The sequence below is a fragment of the Rhea pennata genome, chromosome 23 (assembly GCF_028389875.1).
Source record: "Rhea pennata isolate bPtePen1 chromosome 23, bPtePen1.pri, whole genome shotgun sequence".
Lineage (NCBI taxonomy): Eukaryota > Metazoa > Chordata > Aves > Rheiformes > Rheidae > Rhea > Rhea pennata.
In genome coordinates, this window is record NC_084685.1 from 3036300 (window position 1) to 3054028 (window position 17729).

The 17729-nt window shown below is 42.8% G+C and overlaps 1 protein-coding gene across 2 annotated transcripts; it reads right to left on the reverse strand.

The window, feature by feature from the left end:
- Positions 1-636: 636 nt before the first annotated feature.
- ZCCHC17 (zinc finger CCHC-type containing 17) lies at positions 637-17422 on the reverse strand. Of its 2 annotated transcripts, none has more exons than XM_062593909.1 (8): positions 17374-17422; positions 17016-17219; positions 16569-16626; positions 14852-14952; positions 13067-13158; positions 12144-12244; positions 10716-10864; positions 637-1702 (listed from the first exon to the last, which is right to left on the reverse strand). In XM_062593909.1, the coding sequence occupies exons 2-8, from the start codon at positions 17058-17060 to the stop codon at positions 1523-1525; spliced, it is 726 nt and encodes a 241-aa protein (XP_062449893.1). In that variant the 5' UTR covers positions 17061-17219; positions 17374-17422; the 3' UTR covers positions 637-1522. The 2 variants fall into 2 exon arrangements, with proteins under 2 accessions (XP_062449893.1, XP_062449894.1); XM_062593910.1 differs by having other exon boundaries at positions 17016-17215; positions 17374-17398.
- Positions 17423-17729: the final 307 nt, after the last annotated feature.

A 17729-nucleotide genomic window follows, 5' to 3' on the forward strand; every position in this document is an offset into this window, starting at 1 on the left:
CGACACTGGAAATTGCCTGCTTTTACTGAAGTGCATGGACAGGGGCCAGCCTGCCTCTACAGGATAGTTGAAACCTCCTATTACCTTGACAGTGAGAAAAGCCACAGATGTGATCAGCATGCAAACCCTGTCGCTCTCACTTCCCTTTAGAGTCAGTGAAGACAAAAGCAATACAAGTGACTCAGCCAGCCTGTTTTTAAACAGCTCCTCAAAGAAGGGATGAATTGCTCCCTTCAGATTTCCTCTGTGGTCACCAGGGTCTACAGAGACCAGCCCAGATATGAACTGCAGCACAGGACTGCTTGACTCTCTCCAATTCCTTCCCCAGATACCTTTGAGTCTAATTAAAAGATTTATACTTCAGTCACTACTTTACCTTGTTACCAAAACACACCATAAGCCTTGCCTTCTGCTCTAACAGGCTTCTTTTAGGGGGTCACCTCACCAGCTCCACACCACAGAAAACCTCTACAAAGCAACCAGGGCTCCTACACAAGCATTTTCTCCTCCCTGTCATAAGTAGGCTTTCAAAAAACTCTAATGCAACTCTCATCCACTCTCAAGCAGGTATGCCTTTGTTTTACCACCCAAGACGAAGCGCAGGGTACACAGAAGAAAAAGAAATGCAGTACAAAGTTCAACAGAGATTTGATAAATTTATTTTCCATCATTTACAAAGCCAGCAAACACACTACACAATGTTTACTTAAAATATCTCCACTCACTGAGTTGCTACTGAGTCTCCCACTCCAAATGTTTACAGACAAAACGAATGAAACAGAGGGAGGGTTTCTATACCGAAGCCAAATGGCTCCACACAGTTACCATGAATGAAGCCCCTCTAGCATGGAGGCAGTTATAATACTGCCTTATGCTGGGAAAAGAAACAGGCAACAGCACAGATATCAGCTGTCCTTTCTTGGAGCTCTTCTGAGATGACAGTACTGGGCTGCGATTCAGTTACCGCATAGTTACACTGATCTAACAAATCATATGTGGAGCAAGCCCGAGCTGCAGAGCAGTGACTGGTGAGTACAGAGCTGTAAGGAAGACATAGCCTTGCTGCAGGGTCCAGCAACAACTCCCCCTCGAGCTCTCTGCAGGGATTGGTGGGGGAAAGCGTGGCCAGGCAGCAGAGCTCCACCTTTTACAGGCAACCAGGGGCAGGGGCTGATGTCATGCATGCTCCTTACAGCAGGCTAACGCTGTCCGAGGGAGTCGCGCGCAGCACCGGCGGCTCACCCAGCAAAACACAAGGCTATGGGACGGGAGAGGTACTGATGAACTGTTGTCATTAGCCTATTTTTCAGGCATGCCCACTGGTGGGAGAAAGTGGCAGCCTGTGTCTAAGGTGACAGTGGACAACTAGTATCAAGGTCAAAATCTCAAACAGGCTGAGTATTAGTTTTAGAAGGAAACACCTTGTCCTTGGAACAAGGAACGCATTGATTCAGTTCTGCTCTCCCAACAGTATTTTCCAGGGATTCACAATGTCAGTACCCCTTTGCCTCTGCTTGCTCACTCACTCCTTGTGCTTTTTCTTATGCTTCTTTTTTTTCTTCTTCTTCTGAGCCTTGCTGGCTTTCCCTGAATGTTTGGCCTTCTTACTGGCTGGCTGAGCCCCATCGCTGTCAGAGTCAGAGCTGTCAGAGTCAGACTCGGAAGACTGCTTACTCTTGTGTTTCTTTTTCTTCTTCTTCTCCTATTGAATGAAAAGAAATGTGCAGGGCTTGTTTATTGGAAAACTGCCACTTGTGCTCACCAGGGCATCGAGCCACTTTCTGTAACAGGTGCCTTCAAAGCTGCGACGGAGAGCTGAGCCTTCTCTCTGACACGGACATAGCTTCTGCCCCAGCTACTCAGACTTAACCAGCGATGTTAGACCACAACCACGAGGCACAATGTAACAACTATCAGTAGAGATGGTAAAGAGGGTAGAAAATGTAAACCCAAGCCTCAGAACTGTTACTCACATCATCATAGGAGAGTCCATGCAATCCCTCCAGAATCAGGGCTTTCTCAGTTATTTAACAATATTCTTTTTAATAATATTGGCAGGATGAGGCCTTTTGCCAACAAAATAGGTTTCTAAAATAGCAGTTGGTATTCAGTATCACCTCCCCCTGCTTCCCCAGAACATCAGCGCAGAGTCACAGGAAATTAATGCTAATTCATTGAAGCACTACTGACAATGCGCCGTTCTCCTTGCAGGAAAGCTCAAGCCCAGCCAAAAATCCCAGAAATGCCAGCCAAGGAAGCAGTTTAGGAGTCTAAAATGCCACCATTATGTACCTTAGGTCTACTGAAGAAGGCAAGCTGACTGCTCTGCTACGCCCCACTCACCTCCCAGCATGGAAACACAAGGGGTCCTTACCACACCACAGCCCCCAGCACAGCTAGGACGGGCTGCATCTGACACCACAAGGGCCTAAACCTATTTCTTTAAATTCAAAGCTTCTCTCCACCCGGATGGGGAAAGTGCCCTTTAGCAAGCAGTAGCTGCGCTCTCCTTGCGCAGCCTCCAAACAAATCATACGTATCCTCCCGCTCTTGCGGCTTCCCACCGTTTCTGCACCGCACACAGGCAGAAGCCGCAGGCATTAACGAGCTCTCTGTACTTTATTTCTGCAAAAGCCCCGAGGCAAAAGCTACAGAGTTCAAGAGGGACCTGACATTTACATGCAGAATAAGAATAGTTGGTGTTGGAATAAATATTGTAAAGACTTTTGAAAGGGATAAAAACCCTCAATTCTGAGGCCTCATACAAAGCAGACTGCCCTACAATCAGTACTGCAGCGCGCCTTCCCCCGAAATCGTGTCACGCAGACAATCCTAAAGTAGACAGGCTATCTTATGACACAGGGTAGCGATTTGTATATATTTAATTAGACAACAGTAATGAGGAGGAGGATCCAATTTGCCTGTGCTGGCAGCATGCTCACTTCCACTTGCAAAAGCAGTGGAATGATGGATCTCTGACTCCAGGATTTTAGATTAAACAGGAAAACAGGTGGATCAGAAGGCACCAGCTGGTTGGCTTGCTTTTGTGGAGAATAAGCAAACGAGTCGGATGCCAGTTCAACTCGCCTTTCTAGTTCCCCAAATATTCACAAAATTATTATATTAACCAACTCTTAGAACAAGACATAAAGGTTTTAGGGGGTATATTTTAGGAAGATACTTTGAAAAAGAAAGAACTTCCTGAAGAAAAATGAGATGGTGTTCTCCAACACCCACAAGATCCTGGAAAGTAAGTGAAAACAGCATTCGGATGAGTAGGTCTATAAACACTAAGTAATTGTAATATTTTGTAAAGCACATCAAGATTGTCAACAGCAGTAAGGGACCCACTGATTTCTTCTGTAGTTGTATCAACATTAAAAACAGACCATCCTGTGCAAGTGGGTATCGTGAATTTTCATCATAGTTCAAGGACACAAAGACAGCATAAGAAAGCAGCAAAACAGGGTTTCCTGAAGTGGAGATGGGCCAGTAAGACAAACCAAGCCAGCGCAATTGCCCGTGAGAGGCGTAGATACTACCAGCAAGGAATGTAACCCAGCAAGCAAATCTTGCTGCTTTGACTAAACCATATACTGGCATTTTTACTTAAAGTGAACTACGCATTCCTGAAGGATACATGTATTAACTGCTCTGGAACTGGTATGCTTGTAAAGCTGAGCACAGTCTTTCCAAAATCTGCTGCAAAACAGCATCCTATTTTCTTCCATAATTGAACTGTGCAGCCAGGTCCTAATAATACATGTACTAATGTTAACTGTCCTACATTAAGATTTTTCCCAGTTGTGGCCCAGCTCCTTCCCCCCCCCCCCCCCACTATCTTTTGCTGGATGCATTTCATTTAGACTTATGTCACCCTGCTACAGTAACAGATGCTGCATTCTTTGTGCACTGCCCAGGCCCAGCAATCCCCACAGTTCAGCAGGGGAGAGGGCACAGTTAGTATCATAACTGGGGACGAATGCAAACTTGTGAAAACGGGTTCCAAGGGGAGTGCAAACAGGGAGCTGTGACCACTGGCATAGCTGGGCGCTGCCTCCCACGCTCACCACCTCCAGGGAGGTGAGCTCTCCGTTCGGCAACTGTAATGAGTTTGCTGAGCCTCTGCCAGTGGGTGGGAGAAGTCCAGGGCATTCATTCAGTGTGTTGCTGGCCCAGGCAGAGGTGAGCCGGACACACAGCCACGTTCTCCCTTTCCTTCCTCCTGCTCCCAGCCAATTTAAACAAGTTAAAAGATGGCTTGGTCAGAGCACAGCTGTGGAGAGGCCTTAGGGAGCCCTACAGTCAGAGATGGATAGCAGTCTAATGACAGTCCCCAAAAATAACACTTTCAATGTTCGTCATATAAAACATCACTTACACTCTTCCATGTAATGGGAGAAGTCTGGAATCCCCAAGCCAACAGCTTGGCTTCTTAGCTTTGCCCAGAGAGTCCCAAGCAATCTCAGGGCCATCCTTGGGCTCACAGAGCTTTACTAGAACAGCCTTGCTGTAAATCACCCCTGATGTGATAGTCTGCTAGTGCCACACATTCATTTGGGGAAGAAACAAGAAGGAGCAGCAAGGCTCAGTTGTACAAATCACAGGGCTTCAGACAAAAACGAGTCCTCAGAGAGGCCTCCCTCCTTGATCAGCTGCTATATGCTCACAGCCAACCTAGGAGAACAACTAAGCCAAGGAGAGAAAACAATTGCACGGTTACGCAAGGGGAACAATAGCGACTGGCAGTAGATGTCTAAGAGATACCTGCACAAAAATGAGAACAGCCCATTTTGGAAAAATATTTCCACCTGTTCCAACACAGCCAGACACAGCACGGGGCTATGCATGGGAGCTGCAAGGTGCAAACCCAGCACTGACAATTTTGAGGGCCACACTGAGTCACTTCACCTCCCTCGGATGCCTGCAGGTGCTGCCCGAGGCTTGCTCCACACCCACTCTACCCAGGTTAAAAAAAAACAAAACAAAAAAAAAAAAAAAAAACAGCAACCCTGGCTGATAATTGGTCCAAAGAAAACTCTCTCTTTACACAAGGAAGCACAAGAAAGGCAGCATGTGCTTATTCACCCACTGGACTGCAAGCTAAGAAACTAGCACTTACCTGTAAGCAAGGAAAGCCAGAAGTACCTACTGTACACTGTATGAAAAATCAGTCAAAGAGGGAAAAATTCCCTGCAATAACGCACTTTACACTCTTGACTGTTTTGTTTGCTGTAGGCTTGAAGGTGCTTTTAGCTCAAGTAGCTCACCAAGGCAGGTGACAACGTTGAAACCCATGCTCTAATTTAGACAGGCATTAATAGGGAAGGCACAAGGTATTTTACTAAGTTGCTGGTAGCACTCCAATGCTTCGCTTAAACTTCCCCTAAACGGCAAATTCTCACAAAATTGCTCTGGAAAATGCAGTGCTTCAACGCTGAGAGCACAGAATAACCTCTGCATACACACAGGTAAGAACAGAGCATGATAGCACATGAATTCTGGTAACGTTCTGCAAGATGCTCAAGTTAAGCGAGAATTAGCAGAGGTGAATCTGAGCAATGCTACAGCAAGGATACAGACATCCACAAAGAGAAGCCTGGGTTCTCTTTAGGTTCTACGATAACTGATATCTTTCAAGATTTGCCAAAGTCTAGATTTTTCTGTGAGACAACATTAAAGTCATCACAAAATCCTTTACCCATAGGTTAAGGGCAGAAGCAAGTCACGATAGGCTTTAGAAGATGGTAAAGAGTTAAATCTTTTAGAGAAAAGGATGCAGCAGGAGAATTTTCTCAAGGTTTTCCAGTCTGTGCACATGCTGAGAAAGTCTGACAAGACCTTAAAACAGAATTTCATTCCAGAGCTTGGGAAAACTTCTCAGCATGTGAAGGCTGAACACAAGACAGGATGTCACATCCACCCCTTCGGAACGACAGTCTCCTTTTTAGGACAGTCCTATCTTAACAGCTGAACCATTCAGACCACTGCAAAACAAATGCTTCCAGATTGTTAATGCAAACACCACAGCAAAAGCACACAACTGGGCAACACTGGACATTAGAGAAGTCTAGACTGCAAACATTGCAGGGAGTAAAGAAGTTACAGAAGTGTTCAACATCTTCTGTACCACAAGCTAGCAGTGCTCTGAAACCATTGCAAGTAATAGCTTTCTATTGGACTACCAATTTCTTTAAACCCAGCATCCTGGTACTGGATGATAAGCACTGAACTGCCTTCCTGTGCCCTACTGGTTACTAACCACACCGAACTGATCCTTGAGCTTACCACGATTGTGCAAGAGGGGAGTGTTTCCCTGGTTTATGCATCAGAGACACCAGTGCCAAAGTTAAGGCCCAATCTTTGCCCTCAGCTACAGCAGCAAAGCCTTGCCGCACCCTCGTTGCAAACTAGTCTCCAGAATTGATCCCTAATGATGGATGAAGATCAGGCTAAGCTCAGCTTTGTTTTAAAGCCACACCCAGGCATTTGCCCTTTACTGCCAACACTGGGCTTGTATAAGTAATAAGATTTTGTCCAAACAAACTCCAAACGTAAAGATGCTCAGAGAAAGCCAAGAAATACAGAAGCTTTCATGTTACGGTTCTGTATCTGTCTTGTCCAATTCATGCAAAAATTATAACGCTAGAAAATGGAACCAACTTGTCTTGAAATCGCTCATATGAAAGACTTGTGTTGGCAAACAGAAGAGGAACAGACTGAGCCAGAGCCCAAAAGAGCTGGCTTTCATATTATTCTAGATATTCTGAAAAGGCTGGTGCTAGGAATGGACCATACTAGCACAAAAAGTTCTGTTTCCTGTTCTTTGTAAGAAGAGCTGCTTGGGGCTATGTTTTAAGAATGTTACGATAGTTCATTCTTTCTAAAGGTATTTGATTTTGAGATAAGAGGGGAGTGTCCAGAACTCTCCAAGAAGTTTAAATATTCTTTCACCAAACCCTCTGTACAATTATGGTCTTATTCTGAGAGTTTGTGTCTGCCCTTGCAAAAAGTTAGAATGGATTTCCAGGATTTCTGCATCTCCAAAAAAGGTGCCAGCATACCTGCTAGGTTTTTATATTCTTAAAATAAAGGGAACTTTTACCACAACAGTCTAATTTCAAACAAGATTTATCATGTAAAGGATATAATGATATCCCTTGTTTAAGAACTAGTTAGAATTAGTCTGATGAGAAGAATCTAGCATATGGCCATTTACGTAAATATAGGGTAATTTAGAAAAGCATGGAAAATGCCAATAAAAGAACAGCATATATTTGAGGAGAGTGAACATGGTTGAGCAGCTATGCTTTAAGCTAATGCTATTTAAGAACTAGTAAAACAAGTACTAGGCTAGGAACTAGGATAGACTAAGGCTTGATGAACTACAGGTCACTGAACAAACAACCATTTAAGAAGGTGTGGTTTTAAGTGAGGAGACAATATCTGCAGTAAGACTTCAAGGACATCTTTCACTTGACAAGAGAAACAGTGGCAACCTCTGCAGAAAAGCAGTTACAGGTCATATTTACCATGCAACTCCAATAACCTTCACAAAACTACACCAGGGATAAATTAATCAACGCATTTGAGCAGAAGATGGGACAGTTGTGTAAAATGAAAGGAGGTTACTCCTCGTGTTCAGAACAGTAGACCTTTTCTTTAAAGACAGACAAGGAGAAGAATCAGTAGGGTTTATTTTGTCTCAGCATGCCTCCCTCCTATACAAGCTCAGTATAGGCAAAGTGCAGTGTTCCCATAGCAGTTCCTTCACCCTGTGACCCAAAGAGAAGAAAAGTGAAAGGGATGCAGCAACATGCTTGAGCAGCTGTCAGCAATGCATCTGCAGATGCATTCTGGTACTTCCGCATAGCTCTGTGACAGCAGCACCCGAGCTTCTCCAAGTTATTTATTTTCTCAGGGTCGACAGGAGACAGGACAATGCTCTCATGTGAATATTAAGGTGATCTGTAACCAGGAAAAACTTGTGCCCAAGTTCACATCAGAAGACTAAGTCAGTACTGAGAGCTGAAGCATTCAGCTGTCTTTTCTCCAGTAAATGCTGCAGGGCTCAGGTAGAAGAAAAGTGAGAACACTGAGTTCTTCAGTTCTACCTTGGTCATGATTCAGGTGGTCTAAAAACCATCCGTGGGTCTGAAGTTAATAACAGAAGGACTACTTTTTCTGAGAGTCTTACAAGTTATGATTAAAAAAAAGCAAAGAGTACCAGGGAGAGCACCAAACAGACTGCAAAGTATCAGGTCAACAAAAAGAGAAAAAAAAATATACTGACAATGAGCAGCCAGGAAGGTTAGTACTACTGCTGTGTCATTAAATGGATGCTTGGTAGATAGGGAACAGCTATGTATTCATTTAAAAATTGCAAGCTCTACTTTTATGCTACAAACATTGGACAGGGTCTGGTCAGCGAAGCAATTGTTACTAAGCAGATGGAGCTATTTTGATTGTGTAAATCCCTTTGGGGTTCCAGGCATGCAGGAAAGCACATAGTGGCTCCCAGACAAGATCACAGCAGGAACCTGAGACAACAAGGAAGCTCTTCATTTTGAGGATCCCACATCCTGTCTCCAAAAAGCTCAGTTTTATTTTCCAGCACTGGAAAACATTTGAAAACCTTTGATCTCCTCTTTGAGAAGGGAGGAGATCAAAGCAACAAGCAACATTTAAAGGAAGGCTGTTAATCCACAGATGAAAAAGCTAGTAACAAATTCAGGGAAGTGACCCACATATCCTGTAGTCTCAGCAGGGTAAGACTCCACAGGGAATCCCTACCCTCAGTGGACAGGCATTGATAAGATAAAGGAGTATTTGTGCACCTCTTAAATTCTACTAGGAAGAATTATATTAAGTAACAGTTACTTCCACTGTAAAGCAAAGCAAACCTTTACCAGATAAGTCACCCTTACTCCTAGAGGGAAGAGAACCAAAAGCAAGAGAAGTCAAGCTGGCTGAGGTTATTACCAACAGCCTGGTCTCACACCACTCCACAGTAAGACAGAAGCCTGATGTTTTAGGAAAGGTGAGAGTCATAGTTAACCTGGGATCCAAGAGATAACTCTGTTGTCTGCTTCTGAGACCATAATAAAAAAAAAAAAAATACGCGTATTCAGTCTGCAGAGTGCTGCTCTTATGCTGCCACACAGTCCAAGACATTCCTTGAGTAAGAGCCTGTATCTCAGGGAAGCAGAGCACACCACTCAGGACTGAATCAGGTACCAGGATCTGCAATTGGAGAGATCAAGTCCTCACTACTGGATGAGCTATCCTGAGCTCTACCAAGCAAATGAGAACTGAGGATTGGGAATCAAATTAAAGTTAATATAATTTTGTACTGACACTAAGGCAAAAATGAGTATGCCACAGGGCAGAGGCAAATACAAGGGAAGTCTCTACACGCTTGACCTTTCTGCTCTGCTGCAGCCACCACCTACAATTCCCCAAATCGCACCTCTCTTTCCAGGTAAGAATGCACCAAAGCTCATAAATAAATACATAAATAAAACTTACTAATGAAAAACACAACTAGAAGAGACACTTCAGTTCCCAGTGTCACTCTGGATTGATTTAAATGCAGGCTGACAGTCAAAACAGACTGAGTACAGGAGAGTGGGTACTCTCCCTGTACCCACTGTTTGCGCTCTTGAACTAGTGCTAGCACTCACGCAGCCCCACGGCAACACAGTGAGAACTAAGTCCTCAGAAGTCAGTTCTCACCGTGTAAATGCTGCTGCTGCGCCTCTCCTGGAACAAGGAAACAAAATTATGGCAAGACCAGGCCTTACTACCTCTGCCAAAGTTTTACCCTCTCTTCAGCTTGCCCTGTTTGTAGACATTAGAAATCCCACCACCCTCCTTGACTGGCACCACTCTCCAAGGACTCAGACAAACCAAATGGCTGGTGGCTGGAACAGGCTTTGAAAGTGTCACGGCAAGTTGGACTCAGGCTGTGAAGGGGTTGATGGAACAGTCTGTCTAATTAAATCTAGAAGTGGAAGACTCCTATCTGCATAAACAGACTGACCATCACACACTTCTGCTTTCGATTCAAGTCCCACCTACTTTTTATACCCACTGTGCTGTTCCAGCATGCTCTTGAAATCAGAGTTCAAACAGTGGACATAAAAGGTCTCTTATCTCTTGAAACGTTCATGTGGACAAAGACTACTTTAGAGCCTGGAAATGCAATAAGCTCCTTGTGCAAACACAACCTATCATTTTACCCTGGCTTTTGCAGATAAGCCTAGTTGAAATCACACAGGCTGGGTCAGCATATCTGCTGCATCAAGGTAGCAGCGAGCATTTAGTTCAGATTAAAGAAAGATGAATGGACAACAGCAGTGAAAGAAGGAAGACGGAGTTACTGCCAAGAGCCACAGAAATTCAGAAAACTTAAGTAGGGCCTCACAAATGCCAAGAAAAAAAAATTTTTTTCTCATTGTAGGGCCTGACAGAACTGTGCATTACAGTACAAAACCACCCCAGAGATTTAAAAAAAAAAAAGAAAAAAAAAAACCTAAGCAGAAAGTAAGAACTACTAAATAGTCTGCAGAAGAGATTCCTACAGAACCCGCACTTTCTTTCTTAGCCCAGGAATGGCTACTTATCCCCACCTTACTGTAGTAAATCAGAGATGCAACTCTGCTGAACAACACATGTGGCCCACTTTTCTAGGCTAGCAGAAGTGCACCTTGTACCTTTTTTCTTTTTTTTGAAGAACTGTCAGCCAGACTGGTCTTTTTATCTTTTTCATATTCTGCTGTCGCTGCCTCCTCTTCCTCCTCTTCTGGAATCAGGCTATATTTAGTACCTCCAGGCTGCATGAAACACTCCTTAGCAAAATGACCTGCAAAACATCATTCAAAGTAGTAACTCAGACCTTTTTTTAAAGCTGCATTTCAGATAACAAAAAGGTTGTCATCAACACTTAATAGTCACACTATGAAAATCTACACTGCACTTTTTTCCTCTAGCATTCCAACCAGCTTTACATGTCCAAATTAAACAAGTCAGCAGAGCAAGTGCAATACAAGTCACTCTGGAAAGATTAATTAGGCAAAACTAAGACATTCTTGTCTGAACAATAAAGTTAGTAGAGACATGTCTGGGCAACGGCTTAAGCAGCCCAAAAAACGTGGATGGAAAAGGGAGTCAACTGGTGTAACAGACATCTGGTAAATGAGACCAAAGCCACAAATACATGGGAAATCAGCTCAATTTGGTTCTACTCTGGAGACATCAAAGCTGATCTATTAACAGTTGTAGTGGAAACTGCACTTAGACAGCATCTGCCTGGCTTTTATGAGTAGACATCATCATTAAGAAGTAGATTGCAAATACCTAGAATTTGGTTTAAAGCTTTAGGGTTTCTTTAAATTAGTATTTTAAAGGTAGTTATCTATCACTACAAAGACCCATATTAGTGTTTAGAACAGCTGCTTTTAAAACTGTCTTCATTAACCTCTCCAGATTAGTATCAACTCCAGCAAAACCACTACTCTGTGGCCAAATAACTTAAGACAGCAAGCAAGGTGCAGTAAAAATTCCACATACAAAAAAACTTGAGCAACTTGCAGCTAGTCAGCAAAAGTTACTTAAAAACAAAGGCATCAGTTAAGCCAACTTTCCATTTCTATACTAGGCAAAAAAGTCTTACCAATCTAAAATGCTTGTTTTCAGCTTTAAGAGAGCTGCTTGCAAGCTAACAGCGTTCGTAACAGCTAACCATTAATTTCTGTTGACCTTTCTTGTCATAGTCAAGTGATTTAGTTGAGGTCAATGTTTAGGTCTTAAAATGCAAAACTGGAATAAGAGCTCAGCTTAACATGCATCAGAACAGACACAGGAAGACAAGAACTGTGCTCAGTGGAACAGTTCCCTAGAGAAAGTTCAAGTAGATGTGATTTCAAGCAGCAAGTCTTAATAGAAGGAGCTCGTTTAAGTCCTTCCTTCAAAAGAGAAAAAGCGATAGAAAATGCACTTGTCCTTTAAAAGACATTTAGAAGTAAAATTCAATCCCTGTACAATGATGCACAATCACAAGGCAGGCATCACTACAATCCTATCTACAGGTCACAATCTAGCCAGAACAAAGGTTAGATCAAAACAGCCCTATATGAATATACCTTTGCAACCACATTTCTTGCACACAGTGTTCAAGACAGCTTCAAGAGTGATCTTCTGACTAGTGTAGTCTCTGAACGTACGCTTCTTCCTCTCATCCTGACTGGAAGGAGAAGAAAAGTCCAATTTTCATTGCACCTTCACCACCAAATCCATACACTTACATGCACACAGTCTGAATACAAGAGTTTGTGGGTTTTTGTGTTTTTCTTTTTTTTTTTTTTTTTTTTTTTTTTAAGCATCGCGGTAAAAGCACCCCTTAGTCAGCTAAACCAAAGAATGGAGCTGACCAACTACTCATTAGAATAATGTTAACGTTGTTAACACACATTATATGCCTTCTTCTCTTTCTGAGCTCCACTGAACACTCTCCAAAGCAGGCAAATATATAAAGGATGTAACTGTAGCTGCTTATTAACAGCTGTACTATGTAGGTAAATATATGTATATACACACACACACACACTACTTGCTCAGGATAAAAACAAACAAGTTTTACTTGACCTACAAGAGATACCACAAGAAAAGACACACAAGGAAATTCTGACAGACCTGAGCAGTTAAGGAGAATATCTGATTTCATGGTATGTGAAAATGAGATAAATCCACGGTTAGAATGAACAGTCCTTCCACCACAAAGCACACAGCCATCAAAAAATGCAAGAACTAAGATCCTGCTGCGCTGCAAAGGGCTAGAAATTCCTGCAGCTCTCCTTCCACCAGCTCCTGCCAGTGTTTAATCAGCATAGTCAAAAGAGTACCTTTAGACATGCTTTCATCTAACCAGTCCATCTCTGAGGCAGGGAGCACCCCTCATCCTCCAAAGGGTGAAGGTTCTGAACAATTATTACAGTAGAAAGGCCAGGAATGAAAGATAGTAACAACCTGTCTGATCTGTTATACTCTGCTCAGTAGATTTACCTACTCAAGGGAAACATTGTTTGGGTCCAGGTCTTTTCCTGTTCCTTGGTTAACAACCTTCATGGAGAGGGAAAGTTTCAGTTTGTCATCCTTCATCTGAAAGAGACATGTATGGAGCAAGAAGAGGAAACGACAGTGATGTTAACTAATACAATCAGCCAGGTCACCTACTGAGAAGGAATGCAACTGTCAGCACTGAAAGAAACTACTAAAGTAAGGATATTATGTGAAAATGATCCTGCTCTATTATATTTTATCTATATTTACATTTTAGAGTATTCTAGTTAATAAAACAGAGTATGTTAAGCAGCTACATCAGAAATAAGACAACAAGATCAAACTATGTGTCCATTCATATTAACATGCTGCATTTAATATGAGCAAACCAAAGTGCTGCGGAAGAACAAGTATGTTTAGGAACTCTGCTGTAATTCTCAAGTAACCCATAAGGGAGTTTCCCCCAGACCTTCAGCAGATTTGCACCCTGAAAAATAAGACTTTATATCCCCTTTCACACTTACATCCTCTTATGAGGTTAGAAGGCTTTATAAGCATCTGTATTAGGGGCTTAACTCTTTTCTGAATCCTAATAAGCCTTTGATCGCCACATTATCACTTTAGAAACAAGAGTAAAGGCCACAGTTGAGTCCTTAGAACTTTCCATATTCTCCCTAATGCTACTATCTGTTCTGTTTTGCCTACTTGTAAGCAAGTGCATAACAATGAACTCTTTTCCTGTCCACCTCCCCAACATGTTCCTGCCCTTTGCCTCTAAAGCAGAGAAGCCAGGAATCCAAAAACTATGTTTCAGATCAAGAAAATAGTAGCTTAATAAAGAAATTACTACAAAGCTTTTTTATTTTTTCCTAAAAAAGACCACTCCACAGATAGTCACAAAGGATCTGTAAAATCTTTCACATAGTTTTTATATACTATATCAATACACATCAAAAGATTTTCAACCCGTTTCTTTTACCTTCCACAAAATGAGGTCATTTTTAATGTCAATCTTATTATTATCATTCGAAAAAAATGAAATACGCAAAGCAATTACGACAAAATCCTCTCATCTCTAGAGGGCAGCAAGTTTCAAACTACATGCATTTGCAAAAAGAATTTTAAAAACTCACACACAAAAAACACCTTCCCACCTTTCCTCCCTAAAAAGTATAGTCCACTTTCATTGTTTCAATGGCTCACCAAAGCAAGCATCTCTGTTCCAAGGAATCTTTAAATATAGAAGATGTATCTGGCATCACATCTTTTCTTCACCAAAAAGCAATATAAAAGTGTAGAAAATAAAATCTACCCCCTTAAGGGGAAAAAAAAATCAGTATTTTCTCTTGGGCAAAATTCACTGCCAATGATCTTTCCTTGAAAGCAACAGCCTCAGCTCCTTCCAAGGACGGACCTGTCCCTCATAACTTTTAACAGAATGTGCTTGTATTGGTGCTCATCTTGGGATCCTCTCAAATTGCTCATCTGGCCACCAACTGCACAGTTATGGAGCTGTGAGCTGCAGACAGGTATACAGGAGAAGGAAAGAAAGCATTTTGTCACTTTTAAGCCTAAATATTTATGAATTGCATTGTGGCAAGTCACGGAAGGTCAGTTTCCGAAGTCTCATCTGAAGGCAAGCACAATTCATCCGTTTGTAAAACAGAACATATAATACCTCTGATAAAGTGACCAGAACACTCCACTTCTGCATAGCTAATTGTTTCTTTAGCATTGTGTAAATAAAGTATACTGCAAAACTAGTACACTAAAGAACAAGAATTAACGTTACCTCTTTTCCAATAAGTTTCACCCATACTTTGTCTCCAACATCTACTATCTCTGAGGGTTTATCCACACGGCAGGATGACATGTGAGTCTTATGAACAAGGCCTGGACATATTTTTGGAAGAGGAAAAAAGGGAAGGAAAAAAAAAAAGAAGTCTCTACTGAATGTCAGTTTTGTCCTTTAGAAGTTAGAGAGTACATACTAAGAGGTTTCCCTAAGCAAAACTAAGCATCTAGTTTCCCAAACATATTATCCAGATGAGAATCAGTTGGTTTAATCAATCAGATTTGTTTCCAAACAGACAAAAGCTCATCAACCTTTGCTCCAAATTCACTCCATGCTATTAAGTACAGGTGACATACAGCGGGATAGCAGGTGTCAGAAGAGACAGAGGAAGCTATGAGAAAAGCACAGTTCTCCCCAAGTGCGTATAGTTCTCTATTCCCCCTTCCCACTACCATCACTGCAAAAACAATCCAGGATTTCTGTATGAATCAAATGCAAGCAAAACCATGGGATCTGATCAAGCCACAAGCAACAAGGAGACAGAATTCTCACAGCCTCCAGACTGGATTCATCACTCCAAATTTTCATTTGTGCCCAGATACTCCCAGGGCTGGATGATTTAGCACTACGTGCAATGAGCTAGTGCCCATTACCGCCCATTGAGACACCAGCTCCAGAAATGGAAACTGGACTTTCTACATTTAAGATCTTAAGCTACAGCTTGTAAGAGAAGCAGGCCCTGACTCAAAATACCAGGTGCCCACATGGAAAAAAAAATCTTTCATTTTAGCAGGCATTAACACCTCTCTATTCCTGTCAGTCCTCCAAAATCAACACAGCCACTGGAGAACAAAGAGTACATTTCACGCATCAGCAGCACAATACTTTGCTGGCAATGTCAAGATCATTAAAAAACCCAGGCTGACCCAATCTTTTGTTGTGCTTGCAAGGTCATACAGCCAGATTTTCGGTTTTCTTTTTTTAAAACTTACAACTGACATATGCGGGTTACAGGATTATACAAGGAAGGATAAATACAGAAACACACCTTGATATCTAGGCTCATATTTCAGGGCATGTTTGCATCTCAAAGAGACACCCTTCCAGTAGTCACACTTCCATCCAAAAACTTGTATTAGAACTGGCACTAAAGTAAGCGTGCACTTCAAGATGAGAGTGGAGAAGTAGTTATTTGTATGCATATAAGCACTTGACAGAACATCCAGCTTAAATTGCCTCCTTTGTAAGTCTAGTTCATTTTGCTTTGCAGGTTTCCCACAACTATAAACAAAACTAAGTCAGCTTTTCTGGTTTATTTTTTATTTGAAGTCCACTTCACTCACCTTTATTTAGTTTGCAAACTAGTTAAAATAAGTTGGTCAAATTATGTATCTTTAAGAATTTCTATAGGTTGTTTGTACCTTAAAATGATTCTCTAAGATGTCTTGAGATTACCAAAAAATAAAAAAATCCACACTTGTAATCCTCTGAGTCTTTTCCATATTAATGTAAATGTAGCACCATGCTTTAAACCATTTGTGAGAACCTTTTTCTAATTTAACAACACTTTTTCCAAGTTAGTTGATAAATAAGATGGGGAAAGAGAAAAAGAAGATCTAGTATTTTAAGTCCTAGATCTGTCATTCTGGGGATGACTGCAGGGCCTAAACAAGTTAGCACTAAACTAGGTCTGAACAAACTAAGAGAAACAAACCTTGTTTCCTGCAGCCTGGGATTTTTATAAATGCCCCATATTCTGTTACAGTAGCAACCTGTGAAGAAAATTAATACAATACCTGAATGAGAGAGACTTGGTAAAAATCCTGTTTTCAAATCACCAGTTAAAATATGCACACGAGGAGAAAAAAAAAAAAAAAAAAAAAAAAAAAAAAAAAAAGCCAAATGGTTCTCATGTTTTCCTTCAGTTTTAAATTTCAGAGCTGGTGGGAGACAACACTCCTTGATAACTCTCGAGCAGGTGTGACTAACCACATACACACATATATTATCTGTATGTGCATATACATACACATGTATCTACATAAAGCTGACAGTTACCCAAACCACCACTGACCCAACCAGTCACTTCAACCAAAACAAACCAGCCGAGTTTCAATCGCTGCCCAGGACACGGGCCGTAACCCGCCGCCCCATCGCACACCTCTCCCTGGAAGATAGCGTAGAGCTCGGGCAGCGGCTCCATCATCCCAGGCCTCGCAGGACGCGCTCGAGAAAGGCCCTGGGAGCGACGCGCAGCGCTGCTCCGTCACCTCCCGGCCGGCTCCGGCTTCGGCTCCGGCTCAGCTCATCGCACGCTACTGCGCGGCGCAGCAACCGCGCTCGTGTCCTGAGTCCGGAGAGCTGCCTTAAAAAAAAAGATATATTTAATTAGCACCTGAAAACCGCCTCCCGCGACCACAGCAATTAATTAACAGCGTTCCCTGATCCAAGCTGAATTCGGCTACAATGCGACACTAACTCCTCGGGCAAGCGCCCAACCCCCCGCCGCCGTTACTCACCCACAGCGAGCGCCGCCGCCGCCATTTTGCTCCCTCCCGCTTCCCCCTTCTCCCCGAGGCAACGCGGCGCTCCACCAACCGCAGCGCGCGGTGATCGCAGGCGACGCCCGGCGATCCAATCATATTGATCGATATTGGAGCCCCCCTTTCCTCCCGCCTCTTCCGGCTCCGGCGACCAATCTGCGCACAGAGTGCCCCACGGGGTCGCCTCTGCTCTCCTTTCGCCATCCGCACGCCGGAAGTGAGGTCGCAGAGTGAGACGAGCCTGGAGCTCTCCGCCAATCAGCGCGGGAGGACTCGACGGGGCTGCCCAATGGGGGCGCGGGGGCGGGACGAGCGGGCTGGCGCGCGGCGGC